The 20,926-nt window shown below is 44.0% G+C and overlaps 1 protein-coding gene across 1 annotated transcript in view; it reads right to left on the reverse strand.

Moving 5' to 3' along the window:
• The window catches only part of LOC308156109 (rab11 family-interacting protein 1-like), a gene marked incomplete at its 5' end in the record, with an annotated part of 29,528 nt that overhangs the window by 7,426 nt on the left and 1,176 nt on the right, over positions 1 to 20,926 (reverse strand). The window contains 2 exons of the mRNA XM_080529468.1: positions 72 to 457; positions 1,806 to 2,248. Coding sequence (XP_080385594.1) covers positions 72 to 457; positions 1,806 to 2,248 — 829 coding nt within the window. The remainder of the gene's footprint in view (positions 1 to 71; positions 458 to 1,805; positions 2,249 to 20,926) is intronic.

Genomic DNA, 20,926 nt, shown 5'->3' on the forward strand with positions numbered 1-20,926 from the left:
TCCTCCTCCTCTAACTTCCTCCTCAGCTGTTCTTCCTTTCTCTTCCTCTCCTCCTCCATCCTAACCCTCTCCTCCTCCTCCTCCTCGTCCTCGTCCTGCTCCTCACCATCTACTTCCTCATCTGGCCTGCTGCTCTCCTTCTCTGCCCAGGGGGAGGGCTGCTTCAGGGCCCTGAGAGAGTCCATGGAGGTGTCTGAGCTCTTGCGGCCCTGGGCCCTGCGGAGGTCCTCCATGGAGCCATGGCCTGAGCTGGCCAGGCTGAAGTTGGAGCCAGCACGGGAGCTCCGAGGCTGAGGCTCTTCTGTGTATACATGACTGCCGTTGATGCACATGTTACTCTGCTCTGCAGCTGGGGCAGGACCCTTAGAGCGGCCCAACATGGAGAGGGGGCCCTGGGAACCTTTACTGTCTGAACTGCCTGTGCGCTTATGGGTCAGAAACTTGAATTTCTTTTTACCTACAGAGGAGAAATAGAGAAATGTCAAGGCAAATAATTTCCTTTTGCACTGGCTGAAAATACAGCCCATAGAGTCCCAGCGCTGTATGAGGGACTAGTCAATATTACTGATATAAACCCCTCCAAAAAAGTTTGGAAACGTTATTTCAGTCGATTCTTCCTCCCCTTTAATAATACCAATTGGTATTGTATTTTATAGCGTTGGAAAGCCTGATTAGTCACCTTTACAACGAGGTACAACTTGTAAGGATCATGCATTCGTGGAATGAGTAACACAGCTAAACGTGTGGGTAGCGGCCCAATTTCTTTTGCCAAAATCCCCTGCAATATTCTTCTGTTGGTATTCACTCTCGTTTTGAGCTTCAAGTGCTGGCAGGTGTATGCCAGTCACAGGTGTGTGAATGGCACCTGAATGGCACCTAATTGACAGGAATGAAATTCTGGAGCCAGTGGCGATCCCATATCTCCAGAATCTGGGACCTCCAGGAGGACAACGCTCACCCCCACAGAGCCAGGATCATCACAGAGCACCTCCATAATTTGGGAGTGGAGAGGGTGGGATGGCCTGCCGTGAGTCCAGACCTCAATCCAATTGAACACTTGTGGGATCAGCTTGGGTGCTGTACGTGCCAGAGTGACCAACGCAACCATGTATAAAATACAATACCAATTGGTATTATTAAAGGGGAGGAATAATCAACCAAAATAACGTTTCCGAACTTTTTTGGAGGGGTTTATATGACTGACTTATGACTGATTATCAATGAAATCTAAATGATAGTTTTAACCAATTTTTTAAGCTAATTCTGAAGCTATACAGTGTTTGTTTAATATTATATTGTGTACAACCAATGGAGTTGTGATGGGGTAAGACTGTTGAGCTGAACTCTTGAGGCATTTATAAGTTATATTATTCAAGATAGTCTTTTCATGTTTTCAATACTCTTTTACTCTTTGATAACATGAACATGTCCTAATGTTGTGTTCATTATAATCATTGCTCATTACTCAATCATTTACTGTTGTATTACTTGTATGTTTTTGTTTTTAATCTGTTCTTTTTTCTTTCATTTGCATTGTATTGTACATCACTTTGATGATGTCTTAGTTTTTTTCATTTTTAATCTTTTCTTTTGCACTGTATTCTACACCACAGCTGCATTCTTATGTATGAAAGGTGCTATATACATCAAGCTTATTATTATTATATTATTATGAATCAATGGCTATATATTAATTTAGAAGTCCAAAATGGAAGTACCAATCCCAGATTGCACCATTTAACATAGGAAACAAGAGGCCAGGTGAATAAGCAGGGATGTGGGGTGTGTTGAGTGTTGATGCTCACCTTCAGAGGAGTCCTCATTGAGGCCTGAGGAGCGACTGCCAGTCAGCGAGGAGTTCTTCTCAGGCAGAGGCCCCAGTACAGACATAGACTGAGATATGTTACGCTGTAGGTTGGACTTGGGAGAAAAGAGGGACTTCAGCTTGTGTTTCTTCTTTTTCTCTCCCTTGTTTGCACCGCCTTCTGCATCCCCATCCCCCTCTCCCTCACTGTCTGTCATAACCTGGGTGAGTGACGGCACCACGGCAGATGCAGAGTCCGATAGGCCCTCCTTCTTTTTACCACGGACCTTATCCTTGAATTTTCCCAAGCGAGACCGAGGCTTGTTTGCAGCAGAGAGGTCAAACATGCTGGCTGTCAAGTTGTTCTTCATAAACTGGATGTCCAGCAGCACCTCTCCCCTCTCTTTGTCTGGCTTGCCTGCCTTGTCCAGCAACTTGAACCATCTGTGGAGAGAAGATAGAAACAACGTAATACTTACTACATTAATTAGAAGCAAAATGGGTACAAAATGAACATGTTCCTGTTTGGGGATTTGTTCAGTCTAGTTCAGACAGTTCTAGTCTACTGCCTCCCCAAGGTCTCTGTCAATCACAGGGAGCCTGGTAGCACTGAAATAATTGTCAATATCTAGATATTCACCACTCAAAATCTGAGTCATCTTTTCAATTCATTTTAAATACTGATCAGACTAATGTAATGAACAAAAAGACAGAGGAAGGCTGGGGATAGAACAATGAGTCTGCCTCTGGGCCTCTTAGATCTAATGTTCTAATGCCAGAAAGACAACAACCCTCATCGATGGCATCGCTTATTTCCTCAATTGTTTCACAGCTCTAAAGAACATTTTTGCTGTGGTTTTCATAACCATGAATTCCAGAGAATGCTGTTTTTCTCGTTCAAAATGGTTACAGCTCCGGTCTTGAAAATTATGGTCAATAGTTCAGGTTGGCTTAAAGGAAACGACTGATGATGGCGATGGGAGTGAAAGTTTGGAAAGTCTGTTGAGGCAATTGTGAGTCACACTCATGGCTAACAGGAACAGTGTATTTGTATACTATGACTAGTGTGCGTGACGGGGGAGACTGGTGGAGGTAGAAATCAGAGGACAGGCTAATTTCATCCCTGGAATGGAATAAGGAAGGGTAAACGTGTTTTATGCCATTCCTCATTCCAAGCATTACAATGAGCCTGTTCTACGATTTCTACCTCCACCAGCCTCCCCTGTCACACACACACTACCCTCTGGTCCATAAATATTACTATTATTACTGCTGTGTATTCTTGTGGTGCTGTGTCTGCACTGTTGATCAGCCTCCCTTACTGTGCAAATGTAATGCAGTGGGAAGAATTAATGCTATGTCTACTCTAAGTGTACATCATATGAACTTGCATGTAGAAATATCTGATTGAAAGTCATTTCAAACTATAGACCATTCAGGATCACACATTGAATAACTATTCAGGCACTTTTCTATAATCAATGTAGTTTATTCACGAAATAAAAGGAGAACATAAGCATGAAATAGAGGCATAAAATGTGTTCTCATGGCGTGTTTAATTTACTGATACTGTAGAGGTAGTTTTTAAAAAAGAAATGATAGGTGATGGTGAGGGATTCTTATTATTTAATTTTTTATGTATGTAATTTTTTGGGAGCATTTCTCCTTTTTGGGGATAGAGACAGTAGAGATTTGGCAGGAAGGATGGGTGAGAGAGAGGGGGGATGACATGCAGGCCAGGATATGTCGACGGGCGGAAGCGAACCAGGGCCCCTGTGATGATATGCTATGCGTCCTAGTGTCCTACGCCACTTTTGCCGGCCGTGTTTGCATTCTTGAACAAGGAATTGAAGCAATTCATTTCATGCCGTGACAGTCCATGCTGCCTGGTTCAGTGAGCCTCATGGAATCACACAATGTATAAAACATCACACAATACTCTACAAGTTCCTCACCTTACATATCATTTATGACGGATCTTTTTTCTTTCTTTTTTTTTGAGCATGGAGAGTGAGTTTTCTCAGTTGTGCACTCTCATAACACTTCCATATCAAGCACTGATTACAATGAACTGAACAATGAAGAGTACGAGTCAGCATGAAAAAATCTCTGTCAAGCAAAACCTGAGGCCTGAGGTCACTAGCTCTTCACCCATCTGTCCTAGAAAAACAGCACCAGCTGAAATGAAAGGAAATGAGTAAGGATGGGGGCAGGCAGAGGGTCAGAGTGTGTGTGAGTGTGTGTGTGTGTGTGTGTGTGTGTGAGTGTGTGTGTGTGTGTGTGTGTGTGTGTGTGCGCGTGTGTGTGTGTGTGCGCGTGTCCATGGATATCGTCTGAGAGGTTACAATAACAAAAAAACGTAATGCTGTGACTGCAGCTTCTTATCTTCAAGCATTCAATGTTAAACTGAACCCAAAGGCCATGAGACAGACTGGCTGCTCACAGAATGTAAAACAGATGAATGGCCCCTACATCAGCTCATTATGGTACAGTAGCTTTGTTAGGAGGACATATTGGGGAATAGCAGGACAACACAAGTAGGTGTTTGTCATAGTTGGCATCGGTAGTTAGCTAGTTAGTGATTATTGTTGTTTCAGTCATTAACATACACAAGTACAATTGACAGATTACAGACTTTACAAACTTTACAATTTCTAACAAAAGCTGGTTCAACCTGTTCCTCTACATAATATTGCACTGTAGTTTTCACAACTCTATGATAACTAACTTTACATAATGAGTTGGTGTAGCCTACAGTATGAACACATTTTAACCATTACATCACTGTGATATATATATAGGGGATGTGTATGCGAGCATGTATACATGTGTGTCATGCATAAACAAGTTTTCTGTTTACGTAAGACCTCTCCCTAATAAGGGAGGCTATTGAGTCTAAAAATACAGACCCAGCCTGTGGAATAACCAGTGGCTTCACGCCCTCTTTCCATGTTTCTGACTGGCCTACACCCCAGAGACTCATCCTCTCCCTACTCCTCCTTGCGTATATGTGGCATGTACGCTGCCAACACATCAGGGAGAGAAACACCTACTCCAGGAATCTGTTCGGGGACCACACAACTGTCACAATTTTATGCAATAGACTATAGGGGCTGGAGAATGTGGGTGTGAATGCATTAACAGATGTCAGTGAAAATAGGTGTGAGAGTTAGGTGTACTGTTGTGTATTCAATAAAGAAAACTGCGCTTGCCTTGTACAGCAGCTGTATTGGGCTACTGTATTTCAATCAACCTAGTTTACACTCAGCACAAGGCATACTGTTTAGGATTCACACCTTCTCTCAAACTGCCTAATACTTTGTCTTCAGAGAGACACACAGCTGCACTGCTTCAAGAAAGTACCACATTTTCTAGTGCTACATTTTCACACAAAACACATCTTTATGAAATGGCCTATATTAATTTTAGGCCCAATCCCAATACACCCCTTGCCCCCATCACTTAGCCCTATCCCTCTGTTTTGCGCATTCACGCATGAGGGAAGGGTGTCAGGATTCTTGTTGGGATAGAGGGGTAGGGGCGAAGTGGTAAGGCAACATGGCCCTCAAAACGGAGGGTTTTCAGAGGCACACTCAAAATCGAGTGTTAAGGAATCTCCCAGAATGCCTTGCGAATCATCGGATTAACCACATTATTTTCTTAGTTAATAAAGATTTTTTTAGGATAACCATTGTATTATCTTAGTTGAATGTCCTTTCAATATATTATAGATCTTTTCTTTATAGTAAGTCTAACAAAAAAATGTGCTAGTATGTTGATGTCTAACTAGATAGCTAACGTTACAACATTGTTTTAAGGCTGATTTGTGCATGACAGTCCCGCATTTTGACATATTCCATGTAGAAAAGCGAGTGGCACTCCAAAACGAGGGGTAGGGGTAAACATTTTAAATGGGATTGGGCCTTAGTCTGTCACCACACGTGTAGCCATCACCTGTCTCTATTATTATTGTTCCATGTTAGGTAGTTTCTATGGCTGTCACTGTCTATTGTATTACACAATGTTGTCCGATTGTGTGTCTTAGAACTTATTGGGCCCTATTATGCACTTCTTAACTTGCCGTCTTAAGTGTTAATTAAGACGCACCGCCAGGTTAAGACCTACCCCCACCCTTATTATGCGCTTCATACGCGCTACTGCTATTATGCAGGTGTCGATAGGCGCCCACACATAAGACGTAAAACTCCCGTGCATATATTGCTCATTGTGGGAGTGTTCATATGTTAATGAAGTGCACTAGGCGCCCCTGCTATTATGCGATCTGACTTTGCTCTGTCGTATATTTTCTACTATATATATCCTATTTTCTAGTGTTGTGCAATGGCTCTTGTAATCTGACCAGCCCTCGGACTTGGGGCCGTGGTGACATCACAGGGGACGGCCCTCATGGCCATCTGGATAAGGTGATAGGCTATGGCCTGTGACTGTATTTGCATATTGTTGATGAATAGGGTTGAGACCCAAGGGGGGGCCTCTTTACCAGCGGATCCCAGCAGAGGAGGACAGACACAAGGCTTCAGCTGCTGGTATATGTATACCCTGTTTTTGTAACTCTGATTAAATCGTCTTAAACTCAATAACTGTTCTTTGATTCATAACCAATAAGAAATACACCACACTAAATGGCGAGCCTAGCAACGGAGATAAATATAGCTTAATTTACAGTATTTTGCAAACTCTTCAATCCAACGAAGAGGGTAGGTTTTCTGCAGAGACCTCTCTCTCTAGTCGATTGGTGTGTTCAAAATAGACTGTAAATCTCAGATAAGTTATAGTCAAAAGAATCTTGTGTAACGGTAATCTTGTTGGAATAGAAACAAACTTTTCATAATCTTTAATAAGTGGGGTTGGTGAGAGCCGGACTTTGAAGCCCGTTTTTTGTAAAATATAGTGTTTGATGGTAAGGTATGTGATTTGTAAGTTGTATGGTATTGGAATATCGTGTGTGTCTGTGTAAAATTCGGTAAAATTGTGTTTATGTGTTAAAGTGTAAATGGACTGTGTAGTCTATTTTTGTAAGATATGTGCAGAACTGTAGACTCCATTACTCTGTGTGTGTGAAAGGACGCCATTGTCCATTGTTGTAAACGGAGCGATAACACGCACGCTCGGGCACGCGCGCAGACGCGCGGACACACACAGGCCTAGATATCTCTGTGAAGGGACCGTGTAAGATTTAGTTCGGTAACTAATAGTTAAATTGCATTGAAAAGAGCATTATTGTTATAGACTAAGAAATCGATTCTTCAGAACTGTGTCAGAGAATCCATTCTTAGACGCCATTGTCTTTGTCCTTGAGGAAGGACACACACAGAGGCCATCTCTATGAGGAAAACGTGAATGCATTGTAGAATATTTGAATGAGATAAATAATAGTTTAACTGGATTGAAAGATAATCGTGATATTGCTGTGTCGTGAAAAGTAATTGTAAAAAAAAACAAGTTGTGTTAAAGAGATTGTTTTAAAGCAGGCTACAAACACGCGGTGGTTTCTCAAGGACAAAGGGTTGTTAAATTGAGCCGCCTGCTTTCTGCCTCTGGCCTTTAGGCTTCGGACACGTAGGGGGGTTGCGTGTGATTGTTGCATTACATAGACTATAGTATTTTAAAGATAGAAAGATAGTGAATTGATCATCAGGGTATTTAAAGTAGTTTAAAGATATTTGTCATTGTCTGTTAAAAGTAAAGATAGATTGTGAGTTTTAGGTAAGATTAAAAGAAGAGTCGTTCTGTGAGACAGAGTTGTTGGCTGCCGGCGCCATCTGCTGGGCAAAACACGACAAGACATTTTTAAAACATTGGCTCTGTGATGAATGGTTAAATGATTGTTATATTACATTACTTTAATTAATTCAATTAATTACTCAGATTGTAATTAATAATTAATCATTTTCCAAATAACAAGTCGATTTCTTTACAGGTTATAATTAATATTTGTAATTTACATCTTTTATTTCAAGTTAGGTCATGTCCACAGCTTTTGATTAGGAATAGCAGAATAGTTTGTATTGATAATTAAGCAGTAAAAGGGTTTTTGTAAATCAGTGAATACTTAGGTGTTGACCAGCCTTTGTGATTTGATAATTGTGTTGACCAGAACTGTAATTAGTATTGAATGAGTAATTAAGTGACACATATTCATAAACAATTAGGAAACACATTTAAGTATAAAGTACTTACACAGATATTAGATTTAAGTTAATACTGCACTGACATACACAAGAGGCAAATCTGTTATTTTGAGTTGCAGGGTTTTGTGGGGATGGTTAATACAGTTATATTGGACTAGCATTTGTTTAGCAAACAAGACAATAGGAAGGTGGGTTGTAAGAAGCGTACACCTTATCTAATATAGAATATTGTCAGCATATTGAGCAAGTAGAATGGGGTCAAATTCAACGAAGCTGTTAAAAGATATTAGTGAACATCGTGGAATGTTGGCTACGTTATCCCCTATGGCTGTAGTGGAAAAAATGAATCCTCTTGTTAGGGAAATTAGCAAAATGTCTACGAAATGGAATAGCCGTTGGGCATACATTGAACAGCCGTGGCCGAAAGAGGGCAGCCTTAATTTACAAATAATTGCAACATTGGAAATACTTATCAATGGGCACAAAGCACATCAAAGAGGAAAGATTAGATCAGAGAAACGCAAGTTAGAGTTAGCTATTTTAGATCTATTTAAGGTAGAGGGACAGAAAATAGCTCAGATGGAACCGGAAAAGAAAAAAGAATTGGCCAGAACACTGGAACAGAAATTGAACATTCCATCCCCAGACATGTGTCCTGTCTCCAGTCCCCCTCCATATGCTAAGGCACTGGAGGACCATTCCCAGAAGAAGAAGACCAAGAAGGAGCCAAGGGGAAAAGGGGACGACAGGAGTGACGAGGAAGATGACAGCGAAGATGGCAGTGAAGACTCAAGAGATGACGACAATGCAGATGGAGGCTACAACGCGCAGGTCAGGAAGATGATAGCCACAGCCGAAAGGAAAGGTGGGAGAAGACGCCCGGAGAAAGCGGAAAGAGAGGAAGATTGTCACCGAATGTCATCAAATACATTAAAGAACTGTCCAGTGCTGATTCGGGGTAACAAGATGGAATATCATCCGTGGCATCATACAGATCTGTCTGAAGTGATAGAGAAGCTCCCCGTTCTTCAAGACGGCGGATACCCGTGGACTACTGAGATGGACGTGAGACTGACAGGAACGCAGGCCGCAATGGGAGACCTGAAAAGACTCTTAGCTTTTATTGCAGGATTGGATACAATGCAGGAAATATTGATGAAGGCAGGACTTCATAGATATATCAATACATCAGTTTATGATCCAGAGCTCTTCGCAGCAAACAGAGGCAGGCTGTGGAAAGCAATCAGAGAGACTTACCCTACTCACATTCACCCAGACAATATCATTGTGAAGCCACTGGGGGGAGATGAGAATCCCAGGGGTTTTGTGGCCCGTGTGCACTCTCAATGGAGAAGTGTGACAGGGAAGGACGCTGAAGATAACCCCTTAGAAAAATCCATAATCAGGGAAAAAATACAAGAAGGGCTTCCTACCCCAGTTAAGGATAAGCTAGCAGAAGTGGTGGGGCTACGACACATGAACAAAGCTGTTTATATAGACCACGTAGCTCATCACGTTGAGTTATATCGAAAGAATATTCAGATACAGAAAACACGAGACGAAGAATCACTCAGAATATTGACTCATGTGCAATTGACTGAAAGCGAGAGGAACATAGAGGGAGTGCAGGCTTTAGCCCCACAGCAACAGCCACCTGGAGTGCAGACTGCTACTTACCAGTCCTACTCACAGGGGCCACAAGGGGGGTATCCTGCTACTTACCAGTCCTACCCACAAGGGGGGTATCCATACCCACAAGGGCCACCAGGGGTGCAAGCGGTTCCATACCAGATGTACACACAGGCTGGCCAAGGACCACCACCAGGGGGATGGACAGCAGCAGGGAAGGAGATGCTAGAACCATGTTGCCAATGCGACCAGAATGGACATCTAGCCTGTACCTGCTGCAACAGGCCCCAGGGGGGCGCAGGGGGGAGCCAAGGAGGAGGATATTGGCCTCCTGCTACACCTGCTCCAGGAGTGATGAACCCTTACGGAGGCCCAGCAGCTGGCCTATAGGGGCGCCCGGAAGATCCGAGTGGGAGGTGCCAGCTGGTGGTGACACAGAAGCCTGAAGGCGCCACGCACCTCCCTATGTCTAGAGAATATGTGAAGACAATCGGATTTGAGGGAATTAAACAGCTGATTCCTACAACTGAGCTTGTAGACTTAGAGTACAAGGGACAGAGAGCAACTCTGTCAACACTTGTGTCAGAACACACGCCAACAGGGCTGCTAGGGAGAGATGCTCTATGCCAATTGAACTGTACAGTAAAATGCACACCTGACGGCTGTCAGGTGACGGTGCCATCCGGTGTTCAGATTCCATCGACAGCCAGAGTGATTAAGCATAGAACAGACCTACAAGCTTTGCCTTTAAAGGGAGCTGATATAGAATATTGGGTTGATGGGTCTTGTTACGGGGTAGGAGAAACTTTGTGCGCTGGGTATTCCTTAGTTAAAGCACAGAATTCAAAGTTTATTGTAGAACAGGCTGAGGCAGTTCCTCAGCCATGCTCAGCTCAGTTGGCTGAGTTGATTGCCCTCACAGAAGCATGCAACTTGGGAACCGGACGGAGAGTGACAGTGTACACCGACTCTGCCTATGCACATAATGTTTGTCATTTTAATGGAGCTGTATGGAGGGGGCGGGGTTTTAAGAGAACTGATGGTACGCCTATCCAGCATCACGCACAGATCATGAAGCTGTTACAAGCCATGATGAAGCCAAAGGAATTAGCCATAGTGAAGTGTGCCACACACAGGTCTGACTCATCACATGTCACACAAGGTAACAGGGCTGCAGAAGATGCAGCCAAAGCCATTACAGGAGCAGACAAGGCAGGTAAAGGTCTTCTGGTCACACATGAAAAGCAATTACAGGGCATGGTCACACTTGAGGATTTATTGATGTTACAGAGTAGAGTAACTACGTTAGACAAGAACGTTTGGCTAGCAAGGGGGGCAAGTCAGGATGACACAGGTCTATGGAGGAATCATGAGGGGTTGGTTGTAGCACCCTCAGATTTAATAGGCATGTTAATACGGGAAGCTCATGGATTAGCACATGTGGCTAGGGGGGAGGTAAGACGCAAGATCACCAAGAAATATGGGTTTTGGAGTCCATATTTGATGGAACAGATTGACCATGCTTTAGGTCAATGTGGGGTCTGTTGGAGAAACAACATCAGAGTGGGTACACCAGTGGTGTCTGGGCATATCCCTACCCCAATAGGGCCACGGGTGGTGGACAGGGGGGTGGATGTACAGAGTAGGCAGGATGTTGTGCCAACAGGTGCCGAGGTCCCCAGAGAACCTGAGAAGGAGGAGCTACGAGGAGATGCTGTGGTGTTGCCAGAGCCAGTGGCAATGCCAGTGTTACAGCCAGTGACATTACCGGCAGTGCCTGAAACCGAGGGGACAGTGGAAAGCTGTCCAGATGCCAATGAACCAGAAACCAACGAAGCAGAGAGTGTTGACAGTCTGGAGGTCCAGCCTGGGGGTGTCCAAAGCCTGGACACCTGTGCTACTGGGGATGCTGGCGAGTGCCTGCATCATGCTTCAGATGATGCTGAGGGCGACTCCCCAGACCTTGATCAGCGTGGGAGGGGACCAGGCGGCTGCCTGAACCTCAATGACACTGACGGACGACGACCAGTTAGGAAAAGATTAAAGACTATGAATAGGGTAGTGAAGCAGCAGATCAAAGGGAACGACGGGAATGGACAGCAGATGATAGCATGGCTGGAAACGGTCTTAGGGGCATGGGAAACTTATTTTGCTAAGATAGGAGCACCTATTATAGCAGACATGGTTTTTGACTTTCTTAGGAGACAGGGCCTCATTGACTGTTTTTGGAAAATCAGTCACTCAGTCCACGTTAATGAACTTTTCAGAAGACTAGTCCTCATCTGAGGTGAAGATCTATGCATTAATGCATTCCCTTTGTCCTATGCTTACTGTTGGAGAATTATGTGTTATGATAACTGAATGTCATTATTTGTGTATTGTTTGTTTGTTTCTATATCGTGTGATTGAGGTCAGTTGAGAAGTGATGTGGTGGTTATACAAAGCTAGGAGAGAGGTTCTGTTCCTAGCGCAACGAAAATGGAAGCTCCTGACTATGAAAGTGTTATCAATCTGAGACAGCGGTAAAGGCTGTTCTCCAACTGGGTTCAAGTGCTAGCAACCTCTGACCCTGACGCTTCAAGGACAAAGAAAACATCGGTCGTTGGAAGTTTCTGTATTGATTTGTGCATGATGAACTGTGTTTAGTTTAATTGTGATTGTTATTTTCAAGATTCTTTTTATTATTGGTTGTTTTCTATTTTTTGGTTATGATATCCTTGGTTCCTAATACTGGTCCTGGGTTGGTCTGTGTTATTGTGCTTCTTGTGTTGTGTGTTGGTGTAGTTTTTCTGTTTGTTGTTGTTTATTTAAAAAAAAAATATTTTTATTTTTATTTTTTTATTTTTTATTTTTTTATGTGGGGTTTTGTGTTTTTGTTTTTGTTTTGTGGTCGTATAGTTTCGGAACACCCTCTGGGTGGTCCGAGGGGGGATGTGTCGTATATTTTCTACTATATATATCCTATTTTCTAGTGTTGTGCAATGGCTCTTGTAATCTGACCAGCCCTCGGACTTGGGGCCGTGGTGACATCACAGGGGACGGCCCTCATGGCCATCTGGATAAGGTGATAGGCTATGGCCTGTGACTGTATTTGCATATTGTTGATGAATAGGGTTGAGACCCAAGGGGGGGCCTCTTTACCAGCGGATCCCAGCAGAGGAGGACAGACACAAGGCTTCAGCTGCTGGTATATGTATACCCTGTTTTTGTAACTCTGATTAAATCGTCTTAAACTCAATAACTGTTCTTTGATTCATAACCAATAAGAAATACACCACAGCTCCTATCGCTAAGAAGTGGTTTGAAAAGTTCTTAAGTTTAGACTTCGTTTTAGTGCACGTTTTGAAACACGAGCGCGCCTCCGCGGTTTGCGCATGCATGTGGGCACACATGAACACGCACGTGGCTCCACGGCAAGACGTCAATTACGGTCACAGTATAAATGCTTTATTTCTGAAGGGAGAGGCAGAGAAGCGCGCTGACCTCCTTCTCAGGACTTCCATAATAGCATAGCGCTAATGACTCAACGCAGCCGGTTCTTAAAGGGAATGGCACCTGGCACGCTGATTGGGTTGATTGAGAAGACGCCCAAAACACACCCATGACTAATTTCTTTGCTTAGCGCCGGGTTTTAGGCGCCCACTACAGCACGCATAATAGCAAAGTGGCCTTGACCACGCCTCCACGTCTTAAGTTTAGATCTACCGCCTCGTCTTATTGATGAAGTGCATAATAGGGCCCATTGTGTCTTTTAACTGTCTTATGTTTGTTGTTATGTACAAAAAATTTAATGATTTAAATAAAACACCATAGAGGCTGGTTTCCTGGGATCGACAGATTAAACCTAGTTCTAGACTAACATGTTACATGCATCTTAAATGGATATTTTAAATAAAAAATGTTATTTAGACGAGGGGGTGCCTAAATCTGCGCCCAGGAAACCAGCCCTAGCAGTAGTAATGCAAGCAAAAGCATAAAATCAACCCATTGGTCTCTCCCTGGCCTATCAGCTGCACCATCAAGGGTTACACTGCCAGCGCCTGGCTATTTTCAGCAAACCCAATTATTTGCTCATCCTAATACGGTTGGGTAATGTAATTGACATTAGACAACAAAGGAGTGTTCATTCTTCTTTCAGAAATGTCTAGATGTTCTCAAAGTTGCCTAGTGAACACACCCAGAGACAATCATTGAGGTTGTTCACTGATACCTGCATGGACTTATAATTAGAGCCGACAGTCATGTGAAAAAAATAGGACACAACATGAAATATTAAGTCATTTTTAAAGAAATATAGACATATCAATATTTAATCTTCTTTCAAACAATATCTATCGATAAAGGTAGAACCAAATTGAACCAAAAACAATTAAACTCTTATAAACATTTTTACAAAAAAATATAATTCTTACTGAGGAAAAAGTTTGGCTGAAATAACCTCAATCACACGTTTCCTATAACTGTCTAGTAGTCTCTGACATTGACTGGGAGAAAGTTTTTCCCTCAATTCAGAATTCTTTCAGCTGTGTCATGTTTGAGGGGTTTCTTGCATGCACAGCCTGTTTCAAACCACTCCACAGCATCTCAATAGGATTAAGATCCAGGCTTTCACTTGGCATTTCTTTCTTTTGAGCCATTCCTTGGTGGATTTACTGGAATGCTTTGGGTCATTGTCATGTTACATGGTCAGCGTCTTTGAGCCTCAGAAAAGCATTATAAGCATTATTCATTATAAATGTAATGAATTATTATTATTATTATTATTATTATTATTATTATGGTCCACATCCGCTTCAGCTTACATTTTTGGACAGATGATCTCACATTTCCTTCAAGCACCCTCTGATACAATAAAGAATTCATAGTGGATTCTATGATGATGAGCTGGCCAGGCCCTGCTGCAGCAAAGCAGCCCCAAATAATGACATTTCCACCCCCATGCTTCACAGTTGGTATGAGGTTCCTGTGCACAAATGCTGTCTTTGATTTGCACAAACATGTCTTCTGTTACTATACCCAATGTTGTGGCACATTGTGCCTTGATGGTGTTTTTTGACAGCAAGGGTTTCCTCCTTGCACACCTCCCATGAAAGTCTCTTTCTGATGGTAGATGCATATATACTTTACTATATACGTATATTACTTTGCTGTGTAGGTGTGTCGACAGCCTCACTGCTCAGTCCTCAGGGGTTGACAACAGTGAAACCTAGTTAACCAACACTCACCACACATACAGTACAGTATACAGTAGGCACAGCAGTGAGAAATCCATCAAAGACCTGCAAGCTGCACGGTGCTGGGCAAGTCCCACTAGAGCTGGGCTGTTGCCCTTCTACAGCTCTGTCCAGCTCTCCTTGTGCAATGGCCCATCTCCCGGTATCTCCTCTACCCTCTTGAGACTGTGCTGGAAGACACAGCAAACCTTCTTGCGACGGCACATATGGATGTGCCATCCTGGAGGAGCTGGACTACCTGTGCAACCTGAATGGGCTGCAGGTACCGCCTCATGCTACCAGTAGTGACAAAGGCACTAGCAAAAATGTACTAGAGAAAAATCAGTCAGGAAGGATAAGGAGAGAGAAATGGTCTGTGGCCACCACCTGCAAAACTATTTCCTTTTTGGGGGTTGTCTTGCTGTTCCCTCTCCTGTCCATCTGTTGTTGCTTTCATTTGCACCAAAGCAGGTGAATTGATTAACAATCGTTTAAGCTTCCTAACTGGACAGATCGATATCCCAGAGGTTCAGAGATTGACTTTGTGTTATACTGTCATGATTAAGTGTTCCCATAATTATTTTGAGCAATGTACTTTCAAACTCACTTCCACTCATTAATACACATTTTGTCTGAACTACACACTCTCTGACACACACCTCTGTGGCTCAGCTGAAAAGAAAAGAAGCAGGCCGGAGGAAGTCCATTCATGGTATTTAATATGGCTTATCACCACCCAGCACTCATGTTCTCAGAAACAGGTTACAATGTGGTTTTGGCAGGAATGTACTGACAGATCTTACTGACTCCCATCCACAGGTCATAGAATATCTTGTGACAAGGCCTGAACCTGATATTGAATCTCATGTAAATTACCCTATTTTCTGTTCCCTATTTTTTTTGTATTCTCTCTCCCTCCCTCCATCTCCACATCTCCCTCCTACCTCTCTCTCCCTCCCCCACATGTCTCTCTCTCTCCCCCTCACCTTCCCTCTACTTCTCCCGGCCACCGCTATCCCTCTCTCACCTCTCCCCTCCCATACTTTGAGATTCTGGTCCATGGTGACATGATTGCATCACGCAATTCCTGCAGATTGTTCAGGTGCACTTTCAAGCTGTGAATTTCCCGTTCTACCAGATCCCAAAGGTGTTCTATTGGATTCAAATCCGGTGACTGGGAAGGCCACTGAACTCATTGTCATGACCATGAAACCAGTTTGAGACAACTTTCGTTTTCTTGGCCCAAAGTGTGCCAAGAAAACATTCCCCACATTATTACATCACACATGAATGAGAAGGTGTATAGGGTGTTCCTAATAAAGTGTTCAGTGAGTGTATATATAGGCTAGTATAAGCAGATATATTAGTTATCCCCTATAAATCAGTATCGGTTGGGCTCTACTTATAAGTAAGTAGACGAGAACCGATGACTCTCGACTCGAGCCTCTCCTGTTTCCATAGCGTGAGGTGGCTTGATGTACAAGTACACCACCTGGACATGACGCTGGTATGTCACAGGGTCCCCCTGTCGCAGGTTACCCCCAATCCAACCCTTAATGCTGACTACCAAGCAGGGAGGCATCGGGTACCATTTTTATAGTCTTTGGTATGACTCGGCCAGGGATTAAACTCACAACCTCCAAATCTCACGGCAGACACTCTAACCGCAAGGCCACTGAGCTTGTAGGCTACTTATAATTGCTGTCATCTGAACTGTGCCGGTACTGTACTATTAGAACCAAGCGGACCCTTGCTAGGGAGGGGCACCAAGAAGAAGAGAAGTAACTTTCTTCATCATCAAAAGGGAAGTTACAACATACATTTTATTGGTGTGTCAGGGTGGAGGAAACAGCGCAGGAGGAACTGTCAGTGAATGGGTAATTTTATTTTCTATGAAAAAGCCTGCTGAAGTTCCGTCTGTACTCAGCAGTCTTACAGTCCTGTGTGGAGAACACCACATACTCTCAGACAGGACGAACTGACAGTGTATGACTCAGCATCTGTTATTTTTATCATCTGTTATTGTTATCATGGCCCTTTCAGCAACATACATACAGTATACACTTCCTGTGTGACCCTCAATGACTGATAAAGCAATACTTAAAACCTTTCTTATCTCAAAGCCCAGCCTGGTGTGTGTGTGTGTGTGTGTGTGTGTGTGTGTGTGTGTGTGTGTGTGTGTGTGTGTGCATGCATGCGTGCGTGCGTAAGAGAGAGAGAGGATGGTACAAGTTGGTAATGTCCTTGTTGCAGATCAAATGGTGCTTGTTGATGCAAAAGTGTACAACAAACAAATGCTATTCCATGTCACATTCTATCCAATGGGAAAACAAGCATTAAGAATGCATAGGCACCATAAGACATATAGATAGATAGATAGATAGACTTTATTTGTCATTGTTACAGTACAGGTACCAAACAACGAAATTTAGGAGGGGAGGCTCCCCTGGTGTTTAAGAAAGGAAAAAGAAACACATTTTGGAAAAAGCATAGATGCATAAAATCACAAGAAGATAAGGAGCTGGTTTACATCAATAGAGGCTATGTACACAATCCACTGTACTATACTGCACAGATAGTCAACTAGGGTTGTCATATTGCACAAGAAAGTATTTTTTCACATTTTTTTTAAAGTGTCACAGTTTGCAGGCTTGAAAATGTACATGTTTGTGCCTCAGCACTAGCTGCCATTTACAATCCGTCCGGACTTGTCCTGGGCCCAGAACTTAGGCCTTTTCTGTGTTCAGGGCCTTGACGGCCCTGTGGTAGAAGCTGTCCTTCAGTCTGTTTGTCCTAGCGGCCGGGGTCCTGTACCTCCTGTTCGAGGGCAGCTTGACAAAGTGTTCGTGCCCAGGGTGGGTCGGGTCCTTGGAGATCTTGGAGGCCCTCCTGAGACAGCGTGTTTCGTACAGCTCCTCCAGAGAGGGGAGGGTGGCGCCGGTGATCCCCTGTGCTGTTCTCACGACTCTCTGTAGATCGTTTCTCTCCGCTGCCGTGCAGCTGTGGTACCAGTTGGAGATGCCGAAGGTGAGGATGCTCTCCACTGCGCCGTGGTAGAAGGCCACCAGCATCTCCTGCTTGCTGTGTTGTTTCTTGAGGCATCTCAGGGTGTATAGCCGCTGTTGTGCCCTCTTGATGGTGCCTTTAGTGTTGTCCTTCCAGGCCAGGTCATCCCGTATGATGTGTCCCAGGAAACGGAGGTTTGAGACCATCTCTACGCTCTCTCCGTCGATGAGCAGGGGCAGGATCTCGGACTTTTTCCTCCTGTAGTCTACGATGAGTTCCTGGGTCTTTGACTTGTTTAGCAGCAGGTTGTTTACCTTGCACAGCTTGCTCAATTGCTCTACCTCATCCCTGTACGCCGCCTCGTCCCCCCCCGAGATACATCCCACCACGGTGGTGTCGTCTGCAAACTTTACGATGTAGTTGCTGGGGTGGATGGGGGTGAAGTCGTGGGTGTAGAGGTTGTAGAGGATGGGGCTTAGCACGCAGCCCTGGGGTGACCCAGTGCTGAGGCTGAGGGCTGTGGAGGTGTGGGGGCCCACCCGCACCCTCTGGGGGCGGTCGGTCAGGAAGTCCTTGATCCACGCACATATAGAGTGTGATAGACCCAGGTCTAGTAGTTTGGTCACTAGCCTGTCTGGAAGGATGGTGTTGAAGGCGGAGCTGAAGTCCACGAAGAGCAGTCTCGCGTAGCTGTTTCCCCTCTCCAGGTGGGATAGAGTGGCGTGGAGAGTCGTCGCTATGGCGTCCTCTGTGGACCTGTGGGCTCTGTAGGCGAACTGGTATGGATCCAGGTTGGGCGGGAGGCGTGTGAGTATGTGGGCCCGGACTAGTTTCTCGAAGCACTTCATGATGATTGGTGTGAGTGCCACCGGGCGGTAGTCGTTTAGGCAGCTCACCGTGCTTTTCTTCGGGACTGGGATGATAGTTGAGGTTTTCAGGCAGGGTGGGACGGTGGCCTGGGACAGGGACTGGTTAAAGATGTTGGTGAAAACCCCGGCCAGCTGGTCGGCGCAGTCTCAACATTCAATAGCCTAGGTACAATGTTATCAACAATCAACATCTAAACTCAGTATACTTCTGGGTTCAGATCTGATTCTATCGACACATGTACTGAAGCCCCTTAGTAAAGAGTCGAAGGGCAAGGACTCTGCCATTTTCAAATACTCAGAGTTAGTTATAAATCTTTGGCAGGGCCAAGCATGTGTGTCGTGAGTCGTGACAATGTTTTTGCATAGAGTGCCAAGTGAAACTTTCATTCTATGAAAATGAATATTTGTGTGTCAAAACTAATTGAATTTGTGAAATCAAAGTCACCTGTGTTTGAGAGTTAGTAGAGCCTCTCGCAATCGGTTTGGCAGGAGAATTGGCAAAGCAAGGTTATGTAAACAGTAACACTGAGTTATCTGCTTCAAGTGAAACATAACACGGTCTGTTTGGGAGCCTGTAGGGCAGGTCAAGCCTGGCACTGAGCGAAGGAGCACGTACAGGGAACTATTCACCACACTGTTTGTGTTTCACAGATAAACACATTGGAATGTGAGGCTAAAGCTGGATTTAGCCTCAGAAATCAGGTGCAACACAGTCAACAATAAGAAAAGCACACAAAACACACCATGTAGAAACTCACTGAACACCAATGCAAATGTCTGTACATCAGTATAATAATACTGCATAATATAATAATAATATTTTTTGAAAGAACACATTAGGCTATGATTATCCAACAGCCTGCTGTGAGAGGGAATATACTTAAGCCTGCAAGGAATCATGTATATGAACCACACAGAGTAATTTGCCCTAAATCACCTTTACAAAAAGGTGGAAAAAATCTTTGGGGAAACTCAGGAGATAGCATACAGTAAAAGCAGCCGGACAGAATGATCTGTTGAAGTTTGGCATTTGAGGTAAAGAACAATCCTAACAATAATGTCACATGAACCGATCACTGTCAAACAGAGTGCAGATCCTAAGTCATGTCTCCTAGTTGACTCCTGTTGCAAACAGCAAACTTCAGCTCCAAACCAGGTATTATTGGAGAGGGAAAACTATCTCAGTCATGATAAGACTCTCTGACACAGAATGAAGATAGCAAATCAACATGGGCACCTGATCAGAATCAACGCACAAAACTCACAGTAGATCTTACACAATCTGACCAAGAAGGGATCTGCTTACACTCATAGGACAAAGCAGGATTGTCTTTCAAGAGTGTCGACTTACCAGACAAGGCATAGACTACAGAACCAACAAACAACATACTCATAAAGATAGACAATAAAAAAAACACACAAGGCAATGTACCTAACTTTAAAGCTGTGTAGTGTGCTTATATTAATACAGCTGGTGTTGTGTGTTTGTGGAGGAATAAAGCTGGTCACATGGTGTGGGTGAAATGCAAAGAGAGGACTTAGTGAGTTCTTATATTGCTCTGTGTTTGGGAAATTACTGGAGCCCAATTAGTAAAAGCATTCCGTCCTTGGATTTCATAGATCAGCAGGGAAGTTATGCATATCATTTTTCTGTTATTCCGATGGAAATGACAAATTGTCTGGGCCAGCAAGGCCTCATCAGTTGTTACCATTGAACAATGAACAATAATGAGAGGGGTCATCATGGGACCTGGTAATGCATTTGCACACCAATGGCAAGTGGTTAGGAGAGAGAGCCACTGGTTAAATGACAGAGCCACTGGTTAAGACAGAGGGCCAGTGGTTAAGATAGAGGGCCAGTGGTTAAGACAGGGGGCCAGTGGTTAAGACAGGGGGTCAGTGGTTAAGAATATAGAGGGCCAGTGGTTAAGATAGAGGGCCAGTGGTTAAGACAGGGGGTCAGTGGTTAAGAATATAGAGGGCCAGTGGTTAAGCCAGAGGGCCAGTGGTTAAGACAGGGGGTCAGTGGTTAAGATAGAGGGCCAGTGGTTAAGACAGAGGGTCAGTGGTTAAGCCAGAGGGCCAGTGGTTAAGACAGGGGGTCAGTGGTTAAGACAGGGGGTCAGTGGTTAAGAATATAGAGGGCCAGTGGTTAAGATAGAGGGCCAGTGGTTAAGACAGGGGGTCAGTGGTTAAGATAGAGGGTCAGTGGTTAAGATAGAGGGCCAGTGGTTAAGACAGAGGGCCAGTGGT

The sequence above is a fragment of the Nansenia antarctica genome (genome assembly GCF_963989245.1).
Source record: "Nansenia antarctica genome assembly, chromosome: 4".
Taxonomy (NCBI): Eukaryota; Metazoa; Chordata; class Actinopteri; order Argentiniformes; family Microstomatidae; genus Nansenia; species Nansenia antarctica.